At 60.5% G+C, this 20,539-nt stretch overlaps 2 protein-coding genes, 1 long non-coding RNA gene and 1 other non-coding gene across 4 annotated transcripts in view; 2 read left to right on the top strand and 2 right to left on the bottom strand.

Moving 5' to 3' along the window:
• Positions 1-274: 274 nt before the first annotated feature.
• Positions 275-5,896, bottom strand: Eef2 (eukaryotic translation elongation factor 2). The gene is made up of 13 exons (XM_021648906.2): positions 5,752-5,896; positions 4,558-4,772; positions 4,154-4,335; positions 3,680-3,891; positions 3,326-3,504; positions 3,131-3,236; positions 2,793-3,045; positions 2,516-2,711; positions 2,186-2,444; positions 1,962-2,069; positions 1,470-1,823; positions 1,082-1,397; positions 275-855 (listed from the first exon to the last, which is right to left on the bottom strand). Exons 1-13 carry the CDS (start codon positions 5,752-5,754, stop codon positions 662-664), a joined length of 2,577 nt encoding a protein of 858 aa, XP_021504581.1. The 5' UTR covers positions 5,755-5,896; the 3' UTR covers positions 275-661.
• On the bottom strand, positions 3,571-3,634 carry LOC132648820 (small nucleolar RNA SNORD37). Its single transcript, XR_009587223.1, has one exon. It is a non-coding gene; the product is annotated as a small nucleolar RNA SNORD37 (small nucleolar RNA).
• LOC132648768 (uncharacterized) lies at positions 4,772-8,565 on the top strand. Its single transcript, XR_009587176.1, has 2 exons — positions 4,772-5,448; positions 6,404-8,565. It is a non-coding gene; the product is annotated as an uncharacterized LOC132648768 (long non-coding RNA).
• A 4,906-nt stretch (positions 8,566-13,471) lies between these two features.
• Pias4 (protein inhibitor of activated STAT 4) overlaps positions 13,472-20,539 on the top strand; it is a 15,116-nt gene continuing 8,048 nt past the window's right edge. The window contains exons 1-2 of the mRNA XM_060371150.1: positions 13,472-13,622; positions 16,898-17,303. Of these exons, the coding sequence (XP_060227133.1) occupies positions 13,596-13,622; positions 16,898-17,303 (433 nt within the window). The 5' untranslated portion in view covers positions 13,472-13,595. The remainder of the gene's footprint in view (positions 13,623-16,897; positions 17,304-20,539) is intronic.

The following is a 20,539-nucleotide window of genomic DNA, read 5'->3' as shown; positions in this document are numbered from 1 at the left end:
AGGAGCAGGGCTGGAGGAGGCCCTGACCGCTGTCCCCACGCTCTCCCACGATTGGCCAACGCAGTGAGGGCTAAGACCTGCGCCCGGTAACGCGCAGACCACAGCACTGGACGTTTAGCTGGGTGGGTCCTGGCACGGGAAGCCGGATGGGTCGCCAGGGAGTGGTGGGAAATGGGTGGACACATCAGGGCCCTGCAGGGCAGCACCAACAGGGGAAGCAGGGAAACCTTGGGGCCCCAAGGAGCAGGCGCAGCACAGGAGAGAGAACTCAGGGTGGGTCAACCAGATGAGTTTATTACTCCAATGGCTCGCACAGACAGGGCCCCAGGCTTAACGCAGGCTATCAGCCTGCCAGGAGGTACCAACCCGGGCTCCCTAGGGGAATTCCACAAGGCCATGAACCCCATAAACCTCTGAATGCATTTATTTAGACTTTTGGACATCCGATAAAGAGCTGAGCGTCCCGCCCACCCCACGGCCCGCCAGTCCAGCCTGCGGGAGGGATTCGCCTGCTGCCGTGTAATTCCAAAATAAATAGAATTGGCATCAAGTGTTGTTAGTGCTGAGCGATGGCAGGGGAGCCCCAGCAGCCTCCAGAGCGGCACTATGGGGACAGTCTCAGGGTGTCTTCTGATGGGCGGGCACTGTGCCGTGTGGCCGCCTACAGTTTGTCCAGGAAGTTGTCCAGCGCAGGGATGCCCTCCTTGAGGCCTTTGCGCTTTCGGGTCTCAGCCACGACCTGGCTGGGGCGGCTGCTGTTGTCAAATGGGTCCCCAGGCAGGATCTGCCAGTGGTCGAACACACACTGGGGGAAAGCCTGGCCACCAGTGTTGGAGCGGAGGTCGGCGGTGAAACCTGGACACAAGGCAGGGTGCTCAAAAAACAAGCCTAGGCCCCAGGTCTATCTCCCCCCTGCCTCCCCTGGGACTTTTCATGGAAGCCAGTCTGGAATTGAACTCACAGAAATCTGTCTGCCCCACCCCTCCCCCCTCCCAGCTACATAGAGCTTTGCAGCTTTGCCCAGGCACCTGCAAACCTCAGGGACCGAGAGGCCTGGGACAGCAGACTGGCCAACACTCACCGAATGACTCGTTGACAGGCAGGTATGCCTTGACCACGAACATGGGGGTGCCAGCCACTTGGGACTCCTCGAACACATGGCCACGCTTTCTGTTGAGGACGCCGTAGATGCCGCCCACCACCTGCTCAGGACACTGGATCTCCACCAGGTAGATGGGCTCCATGAGGCGGGGCTGCGCAGTGAGCACGCTGGCGTAGAGGCAGCGGCGCGCCGTGGGGATGATCTGCCCCCCGCCGCGGTGGATGGCGTCCGCGTGCAGGGTCACGTCGTGAACGTCGAAGCGCACGCCACGCATGTTCTCCTCACAGAGCGCACCCTGGAGAGGGCGGGCAAGTCAGCCACAGCCAGCAGCCCTCGAGGGCAGGGCAGTCCAGGCGCGGGCACTCACCTCCTTGGTGGCCCACTGGAAGCCAGCCACCACACTGTCCTTGATCTCATTCAGGTACTGCACACCCTTGGTGATGTCAGTGAGGATGTTGGGTCCGGTACCATCGGGCCCAAAGCACCAGATCTTACGGGCTTCAGCCACATCCCACTCGTACTTCTCAGCCAAGTAGCGCGCACGCGCCTTGAGCTCCTGGCGGGCAGACACCTCCCCCTTGTCGATGTCCTCAGCCAGGCCATCGGGGAAGGGCCTGGCCTTCATGTACAGCCTGTTGTGCTTGTTGGGGGACTTGGACAGACACAGCACATTTGACTCCTCGCTCACTGTCTCCCGGTACGAGACAACAGGGTCGGATTTCTGCACAAGGGACACAAGCAGCAGCCCTGTCAGTAAACAGAAGGGCTTCCAAGCTCCCAGGCAGGGCTTGAGCCTAGAGGCCAGTGCGCAGAGCGGCCTGTGGCTCCAGGGGGCCGGTCAGGGCAGGAGGGGGCCCACCTTGATGGGGATGCAGGCGTGGTCCTCCTCCAAGTCCTTGAGGCAGATCTCCAGGTGCAGCTCGCCCGCGCCAGCGATGATGTGCTCCCCCGACTCTTCAATGATGCACTGTGGGGACAGTGGTCAGCACCCTGCCACACTCCGCCCCCAGGTCTGCAGCCATAACCCCCGCATCAGGCCTGCACCTCCTGGCCGCCCGGGCCTCCCTCCTAAAGCAGGCACACCTGCACCATGGGGTCGGACTTGGCCAGCCGCTTCAGCCCCTCCACCAGCTTGGGCAGGTCGGCAGGGTTCTTGGCCTCCACCGCCACCCTGACGACAGGGCTGACGCTGAACTTCATCACACGCATGTTGTGAGCGTGCTCGAAGGTGGTGATGGTCCCCGTCTTCACAAGGAACTGGTCCACGCCGACCAGCCCCACAATGTTCCCGCAGGGGACGTCCTCGATGGGCTCCACGTAGCGGCCCATCATCAGGATGGTCCTAGAGGGAGGCAGAGCGTCAGCAGGGCCGCCAGCCAGGGCGCGCGCGGGCCGCACAGGGGCAGTGCCCACCTCTGGATGGGCTTCAGGTACAGGTCCTCCTTCTTCCCAGGAGTGTAGTTGGGGCCCATGATCCGGACCTTCAGGCCTGTGGACACCACCCCGGAGAACACTCGACCGAAGGCGTAGAAGCGGCCCTTGTCTGAGGTCGGCACCATCTTGGAAATGTACATCATGAGAGGGCCTTTGGGGTCACAGCTCTTAATGCCTGTGAAGAGGCGGCATTCACGTCACCCTGGTACACACGGTGGCCCGAGGAACTGACGGCGGCTAACCCTAAGCCACCTACCCATGGCGGCCTCATCGTCAGGGGGCCCCTCGTAGAGCAGCTCGCAGCGGTACTTCTGTGCAGTGACTGGGGATGGCAAATGGATGGTGATCATCTGCAGAAGGGCATCGCCTGCAGGCAGCCAGCGGCGCATCACAGCCTTGAGCAGGGGCTTGCCCTCCTTGTCCTTGTCCTCGCTGTCCAGCTTGATGTCCAGCTTCTCGATCAGCTTGGCCGTCTCCTCCTTCCTGAAGTTCATGATGGCATCGAACACCTGCTCCAAAGACCCAAAGGATCAGGTATGGGAGAGCTGCTTCCCAAGCCAGAGGGACCCCCAGGCATGCTGCCCACAGACCCACCTTGAAGATGGGATCCAGAATGAGCTGGCAGAAGGTACGGGGTAGTTTCTTGCCGTCAGGGCTATTGGCAGACTTGCTGAACTTGCCATTGGTGGGGTCAAAATACCTTGCAGAGAGAGAGAGGAGCACATAGGAGCGGGCTGCCCAGGGTGCTGGGGTGGGGGGAGAGGAGCACGCACACCCCACAGTACTTACCGGTCCCCCCACAGCTTCTTCATCATATCCTCCACTTTTTTGGCCCTCTCGGCCGGCCCTAGCTGGCCCTCACCCTTGGCTGCAAACTTGGCCACATACATCTCTGCAAACTGCTTCAGAGTGAATGCCCAGCCATGCAGGCCAGAGCCGAAACCTACGGTGCCCAGGACGGGGTCAATCTGAGGAAGGAGAACAGCCCTGAGCCGGGAGCATCCCGAAAGGCAGCCCAGCCATGAGCCCCACAGCCTCAGATAGTGAGTTTCTTCAACAGACATCAGGTCAAAGTGAAGAATTTCCGTCATCATGCGTGGCGCAGTGGTTCCCAGAGCCCACCCCGCCCGGCTGGCTCCTCACCATGATATTGCCCATGGGCCCACTCTCGCCCTCGCCGTAGGTGGAGATGATAACGTTCACGTTCTCCACGATGCGCTGGAAGGTCTGGTAGAGCTCCTCGGGCTCCAGCTGCAGCTCCAGCAGGGCACGGTCCATCTTGTTCATCATGAGCACAGGCTTGATGCGCTCTGCGATGGCCTGCCGCAGCACCGTCTCCGTCTGCACGCACACGCCTGGTCAAGGGGGGGAATGGCTAAGATGTCTGCGAGCTCAGAGACGCCCTAGAACTGCAGCCGCAGAGGGTTGTCACAAGGATAGCAGAGGCCCCCAAGCACTGACGTCTCTCCTGACAGGGTCCCACAACTCAGCTTCTCTGCTCAGCCCTGTGGGCTGGGTGGCAGGCACCAGCACACCTGGCTGGCTTTCATTCACAAGCCCCACAAATGCAGCCTGTGGGAGTGAGAAGAGTGCCAGCTGGAGGACGAGCCCGCTTACCAGACACGCAGTCCACCACCACCAGAGCCCCATCGGTGACACGCAGGGCGGCGGTCACCTCCGAGGAGAAGTCTACGTGGCCGGGGGAGTCGATGAGGTTGATAAGGAAGCCCGAGCCATCCTTGCTCTGCTTAATGAAGTTCAGGTCGTTCTCGGACAACTCGTAGAAGAGGGAGATGGCACTGCGGTAGGAGGGGGACATCAGTGCGAGTGGCCGCGAGAAGCCAGCCCTGCTATGTGGTCTTCAACTCCCTGTCCGCCGGGGGGAGGACCCGGCGCGCGGGGCTGCATTGCACAAGCCCCCTAAATACCACCATCTGGCCCTTGGCAGCAAACAGGCTGACAGGAGTGGGGAGGACTCCTGGGCAGGCCCCGCCCCTCCTCCCAGAGCTGGAGGCGCTTACGTGGACTTGATGGTGATGCAGCGCTCCTGCTCGTCCTTGCGCGTGTCCGTGAAGCGGGTCTCCCCCGCTCTAGCAGAGGCGATGATCCCCGCCTTGCACACGAGGGAGTCGGTCAGCGTGGACTTGCCGTGGTCCACGTGAGCGATGACCGACATGTTCCGGATGTTGGCCTTCTTGTCCATGATGGCACGGATCTGGTCCACTGTGAAGTTCACCTGTGGCAGCGGGGGAGGGGCTCGGTTTGCCTGGGTTCTAGGAACTGAGCAGAGCAGGGCAGCAGGTCTACCCCACAGGAAACAGGATGTCTCCCCAAGATGGAGCTGCGGCTGCCATCCACAAGGGACAGCAGTCCGCCGTGTGACTCACGCCCTCACAGAGAGATCAGGAGTCCACAGACTGCCTGTCACAAATCCAGCTCTAAACAAACACTAGGCTGACCACGGCCACCGGGCACGTAAGGACAGAGTCCGACCAAGCCTGGGCTACTCTGCATCGCGGGCACCATGTCATCCCAGCTACAGAGTCCAAGGCCCACCGGGGCGGCCCCCTCAGCCACATAAACCAGCAGGGACCCGAGAAAATGCTGGAAGCAGGCCAGCCAGACCGGCCCCCACGGCTCAGCAGCGCTGGGTCGTGTCCAGAACTGGCAACCAGGGCTCTGGCGGTGGGCAGTGGTGCCCTCCCCAGAACCAGGAATGACAAACCAGCAAGACGGCACACGGGGTGCCGGAAGGTGCCCCCGCACACTATATGTCCACGAACACCCACAACCAGAATACGCTGCACTCCAAGGTCAAATGCCGGGTCCCAGAGGCCCCGAAGGACCTTTGGCTTGCAAGGACCAGCGATACCGAGGGGCCCAGCAACCAGGAACGGCACCAGCCGGCAAGGGTAAGCGGGGACGCGCACGACCTACTGGGGTGGCCGCGGAGGACCCCCTTCCAGGCTGTCACCTCCTCGGGGGCGGCCCCCGCCCGTTGCTGCCCCCTCCGCCACCCCGGCAGGCAGTCGGCGCCCCCAGGGGCGCCCCCGCGGCCCGCGGCACGGCTCGGCGCCCCGGGGCGGCGCGGCTATGGCACTGGCGGCCGCGTAACACCCCCCCCACGCCGGCGCGGAAGCCCCGCCACGGCCACCCCCCTGGCCCCCCGGAGCCCCGCGCCCGTCCCCGGGCCCCGGCCGGCCGCGGCCCCTCACCATGGTGGCGGATGGCGACGGATTGTCCCGGGCGGAGGCGAAGAGCGAGGCGCGCCGGCGATGGCGGCGGCGGCGGCGGAAGAGGCCGCTGACGTCAACGCCCGGCCTTTTATAGGGCGGCGCCGGTTGGCCGCGTCACGTGACGGCGCGCGCGCTCGCGGCCCGGCGCGCGGGGCCCCGCGGGGGCCGGCCCGGCGCGTGCGCAGAGGCCGCCGCGGCGCCGGGGAGGTGGGGCCGCCGCGCCGAGGCCGGGGCGCGGCCAGCGCGGACCCCCGGGCCCAGCGCAGCGTTGCCCGCGCGGGCGTCAAAGCTAAAAGGCTCCAGAGCGCAGCTCCCCGCGTCGACGCGCGGAGACCCCACAGATCTGTGAACAGGGACCTCGACGCTCGGCCCGGCAGCGGCTGGGACCGAGGTCCGGTTCCTGGGCCTGAGGGTGTTATGTAATTTGACACCGCTGGGCCGGCCCGGGGCCGCACGCTGCTTCTGCGAGCCCTTCCCAGTGTTCTCAGGACACTCCGTATTGTTTTGGTGTCACGAGGCAGCCCAGGCTGGCCCCTAATCTCGACGATCCAGCCGCTGCCGCCCCAGCGCTGGGCATTGTTGTTGTTGAGACAAGGTCTCTGGTAGAATACACTGGCTTTCAACCCCACAGGCTGCGGAGGCTGGCCTCGAACTCCTGATCCGCGCTCTGAGGAACGCAGCAGTAACGGTGATAGCAACGGCTTAGCTGTGGCCTACGCCGTCCGTGAGGCAGAGGCAGGCGGATCCGAGTTCGCCTGCTCTTCAGGGCGAGTCCCAGGGCGGCCGGGGTTAAGCAGAGAAACCCAGTCCCCAAGCAAAAAGAAATGTCGACAGATGAGCGCGTGATGGGTGACAGGCAGCTCCACCTGGCAGGAGGCCGGGGAGGCGGGAAATCGAGGCCAGCCACCCTTGGCGACGTTCGCTGCCGTCTAGGGCTGCATAAAACCTGGCCTCACAACTGGGCGTGGAAGGCGCCCTTAATCCCAGCGCTCGGGAGGCGGAGGCAGCCGGGTCTCGGTGAGTTCCAGGCCAGCCACGGCTACACAGAGAAACCCTGTCTCGGAAAAACCTCGCTTCAAAAACCGAACCAAAGCTGCTGCTTCTTGGCTTTCAGTCAGTTGTCTCCAGTCTGCTTCCTCTTTGGACGAGATCTCACTCTGTAGCCCAGACCTCCGGGCCTTCCCTCTGCCTCAGCCTCCCGGGGGAGGCGGGGCGGGACCCGGGCGCGCTCCCGGCCACGCCGCGCGCGTCCGGCAGGGGGCGCCGCAGGGCCGCGAGCGCGCTGTCCCCGCCTGACCCTGGCCGCAGCCTGCGCGCGCTGCGGCGTCCATTGTTCCCGGGCAATGCACTCCCTCGGCTGAGCCGGGGAGACGAGAGCGGCTTCCCAGCCTGCAATGCGGAAAGCTCTAAACGACCCGGTTCCGGCCTCCCTCCCTGCTGGTTTCCTTAATGCCTGACCTCTGCGTGCGCAAGAGGGGACGCGGAGCCGGTGTCGGTGGACTGACACCCGAGGAGTGACGGGCAGGAGGACTCAGCTCCAAGGCCGCCTACAAATGGGGTCGTGACTCCATTCCTTTTCCTTTTCCTTATTTTTTTTTTCTAACCCGACCAGCGCATGCGCCCTCTGGTCGGGAGCGCCCTGATTTATTTTTCTGGAAGAACCCAGAGCTCCCCGAAGTGTCAGAGACGCCTCACAGCTTTCCAGGCAGAGTGGGGTCTTGTAATGGGACGGGGCCAATGTTCTCAAAGAGGTTCAGGGGGCCAGGTAGCCGCCCGGGTGCAGAGCACGCCCCTGGCCCGTGAGAAGGGAGCCCGGGGGCCCGGCCACGCAGGCTCCTAGACCGGCCTTGGCCTCGCAAGCCTGTCTTCCCTCAGGCTGGAGATTGGAGGAGCGGGTTCGAAAGGTTATCCTTAGCCACACCTGAGTTCAAGACCACCCTGGCTACACTGAGACTTTGTTTCAGAAAGCAATACTAAAGAGGGGATGGAAAAATGAAAGGTGGGGGATGGCTCAGAGGTTAAGCGCACCGGCTGCTCTCCCAGCAACAACATGGTGGCTCACAGCCACCTCTAAGGAGAGCTGGTGCCCTCTTCTGATGGGTAGGCACACACGCAGGCGCAACAGTGTGTACAAAATAAATAAAATCCTCTTAAAAAATAATAAAAAACATGTAAAAGAAGGAAAGGAAAGCCAGGGCCTCAACCGCAGAAGAGACACAGGGAACTGAGGCCGACGAGGCTGGACCAGCCTGCCATCTCAAAGCTTTGAAAGGTAAGGCAGGAGGATTGTGGGAAATTCCTAGGCGACCTGGGCTTCCCAGCAATACCAAGTATCAAAAACGAATCAAGACGCTGAGATCACTGAGGAAAAACGCAGTCACACGAGCCCGATGACCTGACACTGCCCCCCAAACCATGGTGCATAGAGAATGCCGCTCCAGAGACTCCTCTGACCCACACGTGCCCCGCGGCGCAGACATCAAGCACACATTAACCGGACTGGGCTCTGAGCACTGGGGTGACACCACAGACCCCAGTCGTCAGTCCTGCGCGGTGGAGGCTGGTGATCGCGCGGCTCCAGGTCAGACTGAGCTGCGGATGACCCTCGCTCCAAAAAGCAGTAACTTCGTTTTTGTTGTTTGTTTTCCAGACGGGGTACAAGCCCTGGCTGGCTTGAAACTCACGATGTAGACCAGGCTGGGGCCTCGGACCTGCCTGCTTTTGACTCGCAGCTGCTGGGATCAAAGGTGCGGGCTATGACACCTGGTAAAAATAAAATTTATTTGAGAAAAATTCTGAAATGGGGGTCTCACTGGGTAGCCCAGGCTGGCCCGGAACCACATTCTCCCTGCTTCTGTGTCCCTAGGGTTTGGGTTAAAGGCCTCTGACACTAGCGGGACTGAGTAATTGAATTTTATTTAGGAAAGAGGGGGTTAAATTGCTCTCCGGGATTGGCCTTACCGGCTAATTTTAAGGGGCTAAATAAAGTGGGGAGGAGAACAGGGCAATGTTCAGGGCTCTGGCGCGAGGCAGGGGCGCAGAGGCACAGCACCTAAGATCTGCAGAGGCTGCAGCCATAAGATCACACTCATCGGTTGAGTGTGCAGTCATCGGTTGAGGCCTGAGCTGGGCGCAGAGCAAGGGCTCCGGGAAAGCCGCAAGGAGGTGCCACTGCGCGTGCGCGACAAGAGCAGGGCGCGAGCGGCAGCGCACCCTACTGGCCACGCGTCCCAACTGCTCGCTGATTTGATCAGACAAGTTGTGAATTTTAAATTCTCTTTCTGCTGTGATGTGTTGGCTTGGAAAAGGTACTGAAAGTCTCTGGGCCTTAGGGTGAATAATGGACTATTTTATGGGATCCTTGTAAGCATAAGGAAGAGTGGCGTTGGGGGGCAGAGGGCAGAGGGCTAGCCTCGCGGGCACCGAGCTGTCCTGTGCCGCCTGTGTAGCCACTGCGGAGACGGAGGCGGGGGGATCCGAAACGCAGCCTGGGCTACAGGAGACCCTCGCTAACATCACAAGAGAAACAAAAGAGCAAACAAACAGAGAAATCACAAGGCTTGAGTCACAGCTCCATGAAATCCTGTGTTCAAATCCCAGTTCCCGCGTAAAAGGCTGGGTGTGATGGCCCTTGCTGAACCTGGAGTTCTCCTGTGAGACTAGGCTAGCTGACCAGTCAGCCTTAGGGATCCAATTACCACTTCCTCAAGGGGGAAAAAAAAAGTGAAAGAAGACTTCTCCATACACGGTGACGGCACACCTGCTCTCACATGCACGGGCACACCACAAGGAAAAGAGCCATACAATAAAAAAAAAAAAAAAAAAAAGGCCCAGCTGGGCACCGGTGAGATGTCCACTGGACAGGAGGCCACAGTACACAAGTTCCGGGTTGGAATCCCAGCCCCCATTTCAGGCAGCTAACAGGGGCTCCAACGCCCTCTTCTGGACTCTACAGTCACTGCACTCAGCGGCACATGCACAGTTAAAAATGGTAACGGTAAACCTGGCTGTGGTGGTGCACACCTTTGATCCCAGCACTCCGAAGGCAGAGGCAGACTGATCTCCGAGTTCAAGGCCAGCCTGGTCTACAGAGTGAGTTCCAGGACAGCCAGGGCTACACAGAGAGACCCTGAGATTAGAAGCATGTGCCACCACCTCCTGGCAAATATGTGTGTACATATGTATATGTATAAATACATACACATACATGTATATATAGACCTAGCTGTTTTTAAAGTCCTTAGAAGACGGTTTCCCTCCTCAAGGTTCAATATTTGGTGTCTCACTCTTGCCTAAGCCAAGAGGGGAGAAAAGAAAAGAGGAAAGATGCATCCTTCCCGCTATTGGCTGAATTCTGGTCATGTAACAACCTGAGAATACTGGGAAACGTAGTCCACTCTGAAAAGCCACATAACATGGAAATTGGAAGACTGAGGTCGCTGGCGGGAAGTGCTGTTGTCAGGCTGTAAGGATGTTAGTGAGCCAGAGAGCTGTTTTCGTGGGGAAAGCGTTTGCCGCACATACGGACACACTTGAGTCTGAATCTCTAAACTACACAAAAAGCCAGGTGTGGCGGCTCCTCCGTTCTCTGCTCCTGACCACACGGACGCAGGGACCACGTTTCCACATCACTTGCTGCACAGAACACCATGAGCACCCAGAATAAAAGCCAGGGCACTTCCTGCCGCTGTTTGCTCCCTGCTGTGGGTCCTCACCCACTCCTTACAGGAAGAACTGCCTTGTTCTTTTCTCTCTCCTCATCCGTGGGGATTAAAGGCATGCCCCCGCACTGCCTGGCTTCTCCCTATGTTGTTGGGTTTGTCTAGTTGTTTGTTTCTCTGTGTAGCCCTGGCTGTGCTGAACTTTGTAGACCAGGCTGACCCTGAACTCACAGCGATCCACCTGCCTCTGCCTCCCTTCTTCCTACGTTTGGAATGTGACAGGTATAGTATTGTTTCTAACAATTGCAAGACTCTCAAAAAAAAAAAAAAACCAGCACTAGGAAAGTGCTGAGCCACACCTTTTGCTTGTTGGTTTGTTTGTGAGACAGGGTCTCTCTGTGTAGCCCTGGCTGTCCTGGAACTCTCTCTGTAGACCAGGCTGGCCTTGAACTCAGAGATGCACCTGCCTCTGCCTCCCGAGTGCTGAGATTAAAGTCATGTGCCTCCATCCAGCTTTGGCACACACCTGAGTTCCAGGCCAGCCTGGTCTGCAGAGTGAGTCCAGCACAGCCAAGGCTACACAGAGAAACCCTGTCTCAAAAAAACCAGTCAACCACTCAATCAATAAATGAAAATGAAGCCCACAGTAGCCTGAATGGTCCCTTCTCACTTCTGTTGGCCGTGCCCCACCTTACCCTGTAATGGACTCCTCTTATGCTGTGGGTTTACAGGAGCAAGAGAACTGTGGCTCCCCATCATCTCAGAGCTACCAGACTGAGGCAGGTGAATTCCTGACAACGCAAGGTTAGCCTGCTGTAAACACGCAGCTCTAAGCCCAGCAGACTACAGAGATAAGCCAGAGAGAGAACCCTGATCCAGGGAGTACACTGGGAGTGTGGTGGCCCACACCTTTAATCCTAGGGAGGCTGAGGCAGGTGGATCAACGCCAGCCTGGGCTACACAGAGAGACCCTGTCTGAAAAAACAAAACAACAACAACAAAAAAACCCAATACAAACAGAAAGGAAAGAAAGAAAGAGAAAAGAAAAGAGGAACAGGCTAGAGGAGGCGGGCTATGTGTGCCTCATCCATGGGACACTTCGGTGGTTAGGGCAGATTCTGGCAAAGACTCAGGGTCAGTTCCCAACACCCACACAGTTTACAACCATCTGTAGCCAGTTCTGGGGGTTCTGACCTCGGTAGGCAGCCCTCACGTACACAAACGTGCAGGAAGAACACACATACACATAAAATAAGTAAACCTTGCTGGAGGCTTGCCTGGCACATGGAACCCCTGCTTCACCCTCAGGTCAGGGAAATAAGGTGTGGTGATCCACGCCTGTCGTGCTAGCGCGTGGGTGACAGAAAATCAGAAATTCAAGGCTACACGGTGGGTTACTGGGGGATTTCCAGACAAGCCTAAGCTTCATGAGACCCAATCTCAGAAGAATAGTTTTTCCTCTCCATCTTGTGGGGACTGAGGAGCCGCACAGAGCTTTTGCTAGCGAGAGGTCAGGGATGGTACAGAGCTAAGAAACTTTTTTTTTTTAAATGTAGTTAGGACAAGAGGAGGGGTTGAGTGGCTTGCAGAGAAGTGACCTGAATGCTAGCATGCACACACACGCGCGCGCGCGCGCCAAAAGGCACAGGAGGGAAAGAAAAACCTCTTTCTGTGACACAAAGTCTTTATTGCCCAGACTAGCCTCAAACAAGCTGCCTGAAGGGCAGTCTGGGGGCTGTGCTCGGCGCGCCTCAGAGCAGGCCCGCCGTGGGCACGCGGAACGCAGATGGGAGCTGAGGAAGGCCCGCACCTGCCAGCTGCCGCACGCAGGGAGCAGCCGCAGCTGCCCGGCTGCGCTCCGTTCATCCCCAGCCGTTCCTTCCTCCAAAACCGCGGCCTAAGCAGGAGCCATCACACGCACCACGCGGGCAGCGCCTACTCCTTTAAGAGCCCCCCACCGGCGCTGGGCGTCGCATGGTCCCGCCCCCCTGAAGAGGCGGCAGAGGGGGCGGGGCCTCCGCAGCGCCGGGGCGGGGCGTGGGCGTGGCCGCCCCGCCCCGCCAGGAAGGCCGGGCAGCAGGGTGGGGCTTGCGGGTGGCTGGGAGGCCACTGTGGCGTGTGAGCTGGCCCCGGCGGGCACAGGTGATGGCTCGCGAGCCTCGCCCTCGGGGGTTCGATCCCCGCGGCTCACTTGACTCGCACGTGGTTGAAGCAGAAAACAACTACAGGAAATCGCCCTCCGAGGTCCGCCTGGGAGCCGTGGAGCGCGCCCAGCCACGCCCGCCCGCCCTTGCCTCGGAGCCCGAGGCTCTGCCTCCGATTCCCCGAGCCCACGAGCGCGCGTGTGTCCCCAACACACGCGCGTTAAATAAAAAGACCACAGGAGCGTGGCACTGAGCCAACGAAAACAGCAGGCTCCTCCTCACGACGCAAGGTTAGGCAGGGCTCCAAGCCCAGCACGCCGGGAGGCAGAGGCAGGCGGGTCTCCGGGAGTTCGAGGCCGGCCTGGCCTACCGAGTGAGCCCAGGACAGCCAGGGCTACGGAGACCGCGTCGGAACACAAACACTGATCTGGCTGTCACAGCGAGTGAATCTGCAGACGAGGCAGGAAGCCTTGGGGCCAGCGAGAGGGCACACGGCACGATGGCTGGCTGGCGCCCTGCCGCCTGCTGCCCAGCCCGGCCGGAGGCTCATCCCTGAGGTCTCCGTGGTGGAGGGAGAGAAGCCACTTTCCTGCGCCGCCCTCTGACTCTCACAGAGGCGCGCGCCAAACGCATAAACAAACGTGATGTTTCCCTAAAGCCGGCGGAGAGTAGGCGCGCGTCCCGCCAGCGGAGGAGAAATGAGGCGGCGGAGAGGGCCGCTACCTCTTTAAGAAGCCAGGCTCCGCCCGGAGTGGGCGTGGCGGCGGCCGGCGCCTTGAAAAATAACTGCGGGGGCGGGGCTTGGCGGCTGTCCCTTACGATTGGACAGATCCTCGGGCGGTGGCGCCGGGGCGCGCATGCGTACGTCGCCTCCTCCCGCCTCTCGGACGCGGGGGCGTGGAGGGAGGAGCCGGCGCTGTCTTTCATTGGCTCTCGCGCAGGCCCCGCCCTACAGTCGAGCGCCGTCACGTGACGCGACGGCTGGGGCCTCCCGGCGCGGGGGACGCTAGTGGCCAAGATGGCGGCAGAGCTGGTGGAGGCCAAAGTGAGTGAGCGGCGGTGGCTCGGGCCGGGGCGGGCGGCTGTCACGGTGCGGACGGCGTCTCGCAGTGAGCTGGGGGGGGCGCGGTGCGGGCTGTGGCGGCGCGGGCTGGCGGTGGTGCGACCAGGACGCGGGCTGAGGCTGCGGGCGGGGGGCGGGGAGACCGGGGGCGGGGTCGCCTGCACCCTCCCGGGCTGTCCCCGCCGACTGCTGTCACTCCATTGCCGACCCGGGCTGGGGTCCCTACGGTGTAGGGACGCGGCTTCCGCGTGCAGGCACTGTCCTCTCCTCTGGGACAGCTCCACTGGGACGGAACTGGGGGTCCCCGTGTGGTCTCGCAAGCCCGAGGAATGCGGAGAGTGACTTCTCCATAGCGTTTCCAAGGCAACGAGTAGGACTCAGGCCCGGGTTGCCCCCATCTTCTCTCCCCTCCAGGCCAGCATGGGGAAGGTTTGCAGGGATTGCCACAAGTCCTCTGATTCTCGGGGGCCTGTCTGACACCTCCCACTACCGACTAAGTCAGACTCAGCCCAACTCTGTGTGCCCAGGTTGATTTTGGAGACTCTGAGCCCTAGATCCCCTCTCCTCGCTTGCCCACCGTGGGTTACCTCTTTACTTCACCCTCCAGTGATCCTGTCCCTCTCTGTACCCCATCTGTAACCTCTACATCCTGGTGAGTCATCTTGTGGGGTTTCGCTGCTCCCCGCCGTAGCCCACCAGACCCACCCCGCTTTTTCCCCTCACAGGACATTGACGGACTCCAGGGGAGGACTGTTCAGGCCTGTGGTCCCCCCCCCCCATTTCTGCATTAAGGTACCAGGGCTCTGTGCCTCCACCCAACTTGAGTCCCCATTAAAAGTTCCTGAGGCGAGGCTCAGCAGAGCCTGCATCCAGTGCTGTGCTGTCTCCCAGGCAGGCTGCAGCTTACTTGTTGCTCCTGACTTACTGCTGTACCTCAGTGCCCCTTAGGCATCTTTCCACCCTTAAGGGCCTGATTGCCCCCCGTCCTATTTCCTTGCTCTCTTGTTACGTGGCTCTTCCCTCCACACTTGGACCCTTAGGGTCATTCTAGAGGCTCTTATGAAAAAGTACCCCTACGCCAGCTGCAGTGGCGTACACCTGTAATCCCAGCACTGTGAGTTCGAGGCCATCCTGGTCTACAAAGTGAGTCCGGGACAGTCAAGGCTAGACAGAGAAACGCTGTCTCAAAAAAAACCAAAATAAATACTCCTCTTTTCCCCCATTCATTCACGCCATTTGGAAAATAGAGCTTTGAGAGGAGACATGTGAACGACACAGGTTTGAGGCGCAGTTTTGCTGCTTGAAGTCTTCCTCTCGGCATCCTGGAGCATTGTCGCGAGGCCAAGCCTCTGTCCCCTCCTCCCTCCTCAGCGGCAGGAACTGCGATCTCTTCTCTGCTGTCTTGATCCTTGAAATACAAGCTGACGACCTCTGCTTGACCCTCTGCTGGCTGGACCCCCACCCCCATCTCCGTTTTGTGAACTTGACCCTTCTGTGAAGCTCTGTAATGGTGAACCTTGGCAGCTCCAGAGGGGCTCCCTCCTGTCACAACCACTCACAGTGCCTTCAGTATGAGGGAGACGCCTCCCGTTTTCCTCCAGCCTGCCACAACAGAGTTTCTGTCTTTCGGGGTCCACTGGGGCTCATGGGAGGCAGTCCTGGTGTTTGTGGACCATTCTCCTGAGTGGAGAAGTCCTTTCAGCAGGCTTGGGCGAAGCGTTCATCCTTTGCCTTGTGTCAGGGGTCACCTCAGCTTTCTGAAGAGCCTGGGCTAGTGACACAGTGCAGCCACCTCCATCTGAGTTGCTGCTTCCCATCACGCCCTAAGGTGAAGGCTCCAGAAGCCAGAAACTCGGCCCTGGTAGCCTGTGCCAGGGCGGGAAGTGCACCCCGGGCTGGGACGGAGGCTTCTTCCTGTGGTCTGTCTGCTGCCTGCTGTCCCTAGCAGGCTGCGCAGGCCATGGCAGCTGCGGAGAAACCTGACCCAGACCATATGGCAGTGACCTGGCTGCTGGGATGCTTGCCAGGGTCCTGGGTGATGGACTCCTGGCCATCCACCAGGGCCACAAAGCCCCCTGGCTCTGGCTGGACCATCACGGGCTCCCACATCACTATACCCTCTCCTCAGGCTGAGGGGTTTGGGCTTGTTCTGGTACGAATGTGCTAAGAATTGTTTGTCCCCGCATGAGGTAGGAAGTCAAGGCCACAGTGGGGGCACCTGAGGGCCTCACGCCTTGGGTCCCTGGAGAGTTGGGGCTCCTCTGCAGTCCTTCAGAGGTCTGGGAAGTCTGGTAGCCACAAGGACAAACTCCAGCCCACCCTGTTGTATAGGACAGCCTTAGCCATGCTGTAGTATTGGCACCCCAAGTCCCAGGTGTTTTTAGGGCTCCCTGGGACAGTGCTATTGGTCACAAGGACCATGTGCCCCAAGTGACCAGGCAGACACCAAATGGGCTGGATCCGTGGGGCTCAGAGCCCTGGCTGGTCAGGAGCCCTTTCTGTGCCATGCAGTCTGCTTTGGGGCTCATGGCCTAGGCCGCTGCCCACATCCTCTCCTCCCACTCAGGCTACAGTTCCAGTCTTGTGGAAGCCCCTTTCTGCCTCCACTTTTCACTCAGTCCAGTCCAGCCCCAGGACCTAACATAAGCGGCCCCAGGGCCCGACTGGCCTGTCTCTCAGGGGTGCTTGGTGCTTCCATCTGTGGAGACCTGCCATGCTCAGGTTTCATGAGTGCAGGCGACCTGCCGAGGGCCCCGGTCACACTCTGGGATCCCCTGTGCTCTGACTGGTTTCATTGGCCCTGAAGGACCTGCGCGTCCTCTTTGTCACAGTGTCCACCAGCTTGGTTTCATGGGCCAGGTATCCCGTGTAGGCCCATTATGCTCCTGGGTACCCTGGTGGCGCCTGGGGGTGCTCTCCGTGGCGCTTGGGGCCTTGCCTGAGACCAGCAGGCCATACCTAGTGTGGGACAGCGCTCATAGGAAGCAGGGTAAAGAGGTTCACAGGCCTTCGGTCCCGACACGGTCTTCTCTGGTAAAGTGAAGCTCGAGCCGGCCCAGCAGGGCGGTCTAACTAAGGAGGATGGCCGAGGATGTGCAGCGCGCCTAGCACTGCCAGGGCGGATGGCCGGGGCAGTCCTTCTGTCCCATGGATGCCCCCAGCAGAAGAGGAGCCTGGGCGGGGTGGCTGCGGGGGAGGGGCGGCAGGCGGAGGCCCGCCCGCCCGCCCCTGAGAGCTGCCGCGGTTGCCCTTCGCAGAACATGGTGATGAGCTTCCGCGTGTCAGACCTGCAGATGCTCCTGGGCTTCGTGGGCCGCAGCAAGAGCGGGCTGAAGCACGAGCTGGTGACCAGGGCCCTGCAGCTGGTGCAGTTCGACTGCAGCCCCGAGCTGTTCAAGAAGATCAAGGAGCTGTACGAGACGCGCTACGCCAAGAAGAGCTCCGAACCGGGCCCGCAGGCGCCGAGGCCCCTGGACCCCCTGGCGCTGCACGCCGTGCCCAGGACTCCCCTGTCGGCGCCCGCCGTGGACTACCCCGTGCTGTACGGGAAATACTTGAATGGACTGGGGCGCCTGCCCGCCAAGGCCCTGAAGCCTGAGGTGCGCCTGGTGAAGCTGCCCTTCTTCAACATGCTGGACGAGCTGCTGAAGCCCACCGAACTGGGTGAGTGCCGGGTGGCGTCCGGGAGGCCCCCCAGCAGGCTCAGACCCTGGGCCCCATCCCTAGCAGCTTAAAATGGGCCACGGGGAGGCCGTGGTGGCTCACCCTGGCCATCTCATCACTTGGGGGCTGAGGCAGGAGGATGGTGAGTTCTGGGCTAGGCTGGGCTACAAAGACTGCTTTTTGAAAGGAAAAAAAGCAATGGCTGGGAGTGTGTATCTTGCGCGTGAGCACAGACAGCACTTGTTGGCATGCACGACGTCCCGGGTGCCATCTGCAGCGCCCAGTGCCAGCACAGGCCTCTCGTCCCACCGCCTAGGTGGCCGAGGCAACAGGATTGCCATGATTTTGAGGCTAGACTGGGCAAATAGACTGATTTACCTACTTGCTCATGTATTTGTTTACTTTTGGCTTTTTGAAACAAGCTTTCTCTGTGCAGCCCTGGCTGTCCTGGACTTGCTTTGTAGACCAGGCTGGCCTCGAACTCACAGTGATCCACCTGCATCTCCCTCCCTGAGTGCTGGGATCACAGGCTTGCACCACCACGCCAGGCTTAGACTGAGTTTTAAAAGAAAAAAATCTGGGCATGGTGGCCAGTTCTGGTTATGCCAGCCTTTGGGGAACAGATGCAGAGGAGCAGTTCAAGGTCATCCTCAGCTACAGAGGGAGTTTAAGGCCAGCCTGGGCTACATGAGGCCCTAACTCATAAAAAGAAAGGCAGATGTAAGTGGGGCTAGCTGTGTTCCCCACAGGCCTAAGCTGTCGGGATCAGGCAGCATAGACCGGTCGGATGCCCGTCCGCTCTGTGGGGGCGTGGATGGCCTCCCGCAGCGCGTGTGGCCGCAGATGCCGCCCTGAGCTGTGCGCCTGAGCAGTGCTGACGGGCAATAGGTGCTGGCCCTTTAATGGGCCACAGACGGGACCTGAGGCTTTCTCAGGTTCCCAGTGTCCCTAGAGACAGCTCGTCCCCCATTGTCTCTCCTGCCTAAACCCCAGGGGCCAGGCCTCGAGGTGAGCAGTTCCTCTGTCAGTCTACATGGTGCCCAGGGCCCTCTCCGCCTGTGGCCTGGCATTGGCAGAGACTTCCTTCCATCTCTGCCAGCCACCCTGGGTGGCACCCTTCTACAGTAGCACGGCCATGTCCCCCTTTTCCTGGGACTTGGTGGGGGGTGCTGTGTTTAAACTGGAGCTGCTGGAGGGTAACCCACAGCAGCACCTCTGCCCTGTGGTGTGATCTGAGGCCCCACCCCCTCAGCTGAGGCTCCGCCCATCAGTGGCTCCATCCTCCCCTCTGACCCCCATGGTGCTGCTGGGGGTTCTTGGCAGAGCCTTCTGGCCTGCCCACCCTGCCCTTCCTGTCATGCTCCAAGTGCCACAAGCCTGCCTCCCCCAGGTTTCCACAGCCCTTGGGATCCTTCGGGCCAAGCTGACTGGGTGCCATTTTGAGGAAGACCCCAGTGCCGGGAGGTTAGCCCCCTGGCCTCCCCGCCTGCATGGCAGGCTTCCTTCCTGCAGAGTAAGCCAGCCGTCACTCCGCCCCACAATGCATCACTGTGCCCCTAGCCCCCAGGGACCCTGGTCACCTGATCTCCGGGAGAGCATGCTCCCCTGTCTATACCAGCAGATTGAACAAAGAGGTCTAGCCCGCCCTGCCTGCCTCTCCCCCAGGGCACCCCCTTCCCTGGGTCCCCACAGCCTGAAGGGCTACTGGGTCAGAACGCTGATCTACGCCTAAGGCCATGATTCCCTCAAGCTCCAAAACCAGGGTTTCACACGCCTGCCCCACCCTGGCCTTTCCCAGAACGAGCCCCGTGAGGCCAGTTCACAGTGGCCATCCTTGCCCGGACCAGAACAAGCCCCACAATCCTGTAGGCTTCCCCAGAAGCGCCAACCGCTCAGCCTGCGCCAGGCAGACAGACCCATAAATCACCTGAGAGCACCCGGAGGGGGAGGGCAGGAGGGAACCAGAACAGCTGCAGACCTGGGCCACTGACAGCCGTGGAGGGAGGGCTTGTGACCAGAGAGGGCAAGGGACTCAGCCAAGGACACACAGCAGCCCTTGGCCCCCAGGCTGTATCCCGCACCCCCTGCTTGGGGGGTCTGTGTTGCTCTTTGCCCGTTCCCTGGCTAGGCAGGCCCAAGGTAGGTAACAGTTGCTGATCACAGCAGAGCTGGCTTAGGTCTGGGGACCTGGGACCCAGACTCTCCTGTCTGCACCCAGGACACAAGTGACAGTGGAGTAAGACTGGGTAGGGAGGGAGGTGTCGTTCTGTCCCTTACCCCAGGGCTCCATGTCCCCTGAGCAGCTGGAGGGCTTCCTGAGAGGTGGTTTCACGCGGGCGTCCTGAGCATCGTCTGGGTGGAATGAGGCCATTGTGGGGCCTGGACCTGAGGACCTGCCTGGGTGACCTGAGCTGCTGGTGTTTGGGACGTCAGCCCCTTGCTGTCCGCATAGGTCCATGCTCCCTGGTTGTAGTTCTTGTTTTGTTGATGTAGTTTTTGAGGCAGGGCTCACAGTATTCCAGGCTGTCCCAGAACTCGTCTAGCCTCAGCCCCATGGCGCTTGCTGTCTCAGAGAGCACTGTGAGAAAGCCCGCCGGGGTCTTTCTTCAGGGCCTTTCCATATGGCCCACCTCGACCTCCCGCACTATGATGTCTCCAAGGACACCCCCAACGCCCGGCCCAGATGACGTCCGCCATAGCTCCCTTCCAACACTGCCCCTGCCTGCTGTTTCCTTTACCTTTTGCATGCTGCTTTCTGTGGTGTTTTGAGGCAGGGGCTCAGGTAGCCCAGGCTGGCCCAAACTGTTACATAGCCAAAAATGATCCTGTTTCTCCCTCCCTACCGCTGGGCTGTGCCTTGCTCTCTGATACCACAGCTGGGCCTGGATGGTTCAGACCACAGATTTTGGGCAGGCCAGTAGTGCAGGTAAGGGGATTGCCCTTGTCTGGTCCTGACCACCCTGGCACGGGCTGTGGTGCTCTGTACCTGGCTACGTCCCCACCTGGCTGTGTGCCCCACAGTCGTACTGGGGGGAGCCCTTTTTCTCAGTTCCTGTCTCCGTGCTGACCCGACTCAGGACCCAGCATGGCAGGCTAGGGTGTCTGTTGGGGACCTGGAGCCGACAGTAGCCAGGTGACATGCAGGCCCACCATGCTGTCCTGTGACAGCTCTCGGGAAGCATGCTGGCCCCCACCGCTGCTGGCCTTGGCCCTCCCCATGCTCAAGGCCCATATTA

Source organism: Meriones unguiculatus, chromosome 17 (genome assembly GCF_030254825.1).
Source record: "Meriones unguiculatus strain TT.TT164.6M chromosome 17, Bangor_MerUng_6.1, whole genome shotgun sequence".
Taxonomy (NCBI): domain Eukaryota; kingdom Metazoa; phylum Chordata; class Mammalia; order Rodentia; family Muridae; genus Meriones; species Meriones unguiculatus.
The sequence above is the reverse complement of the archived record's forward strand: the minus strand, read 5'-3'. Positions and strand labels throughout refer to the sequence as shown.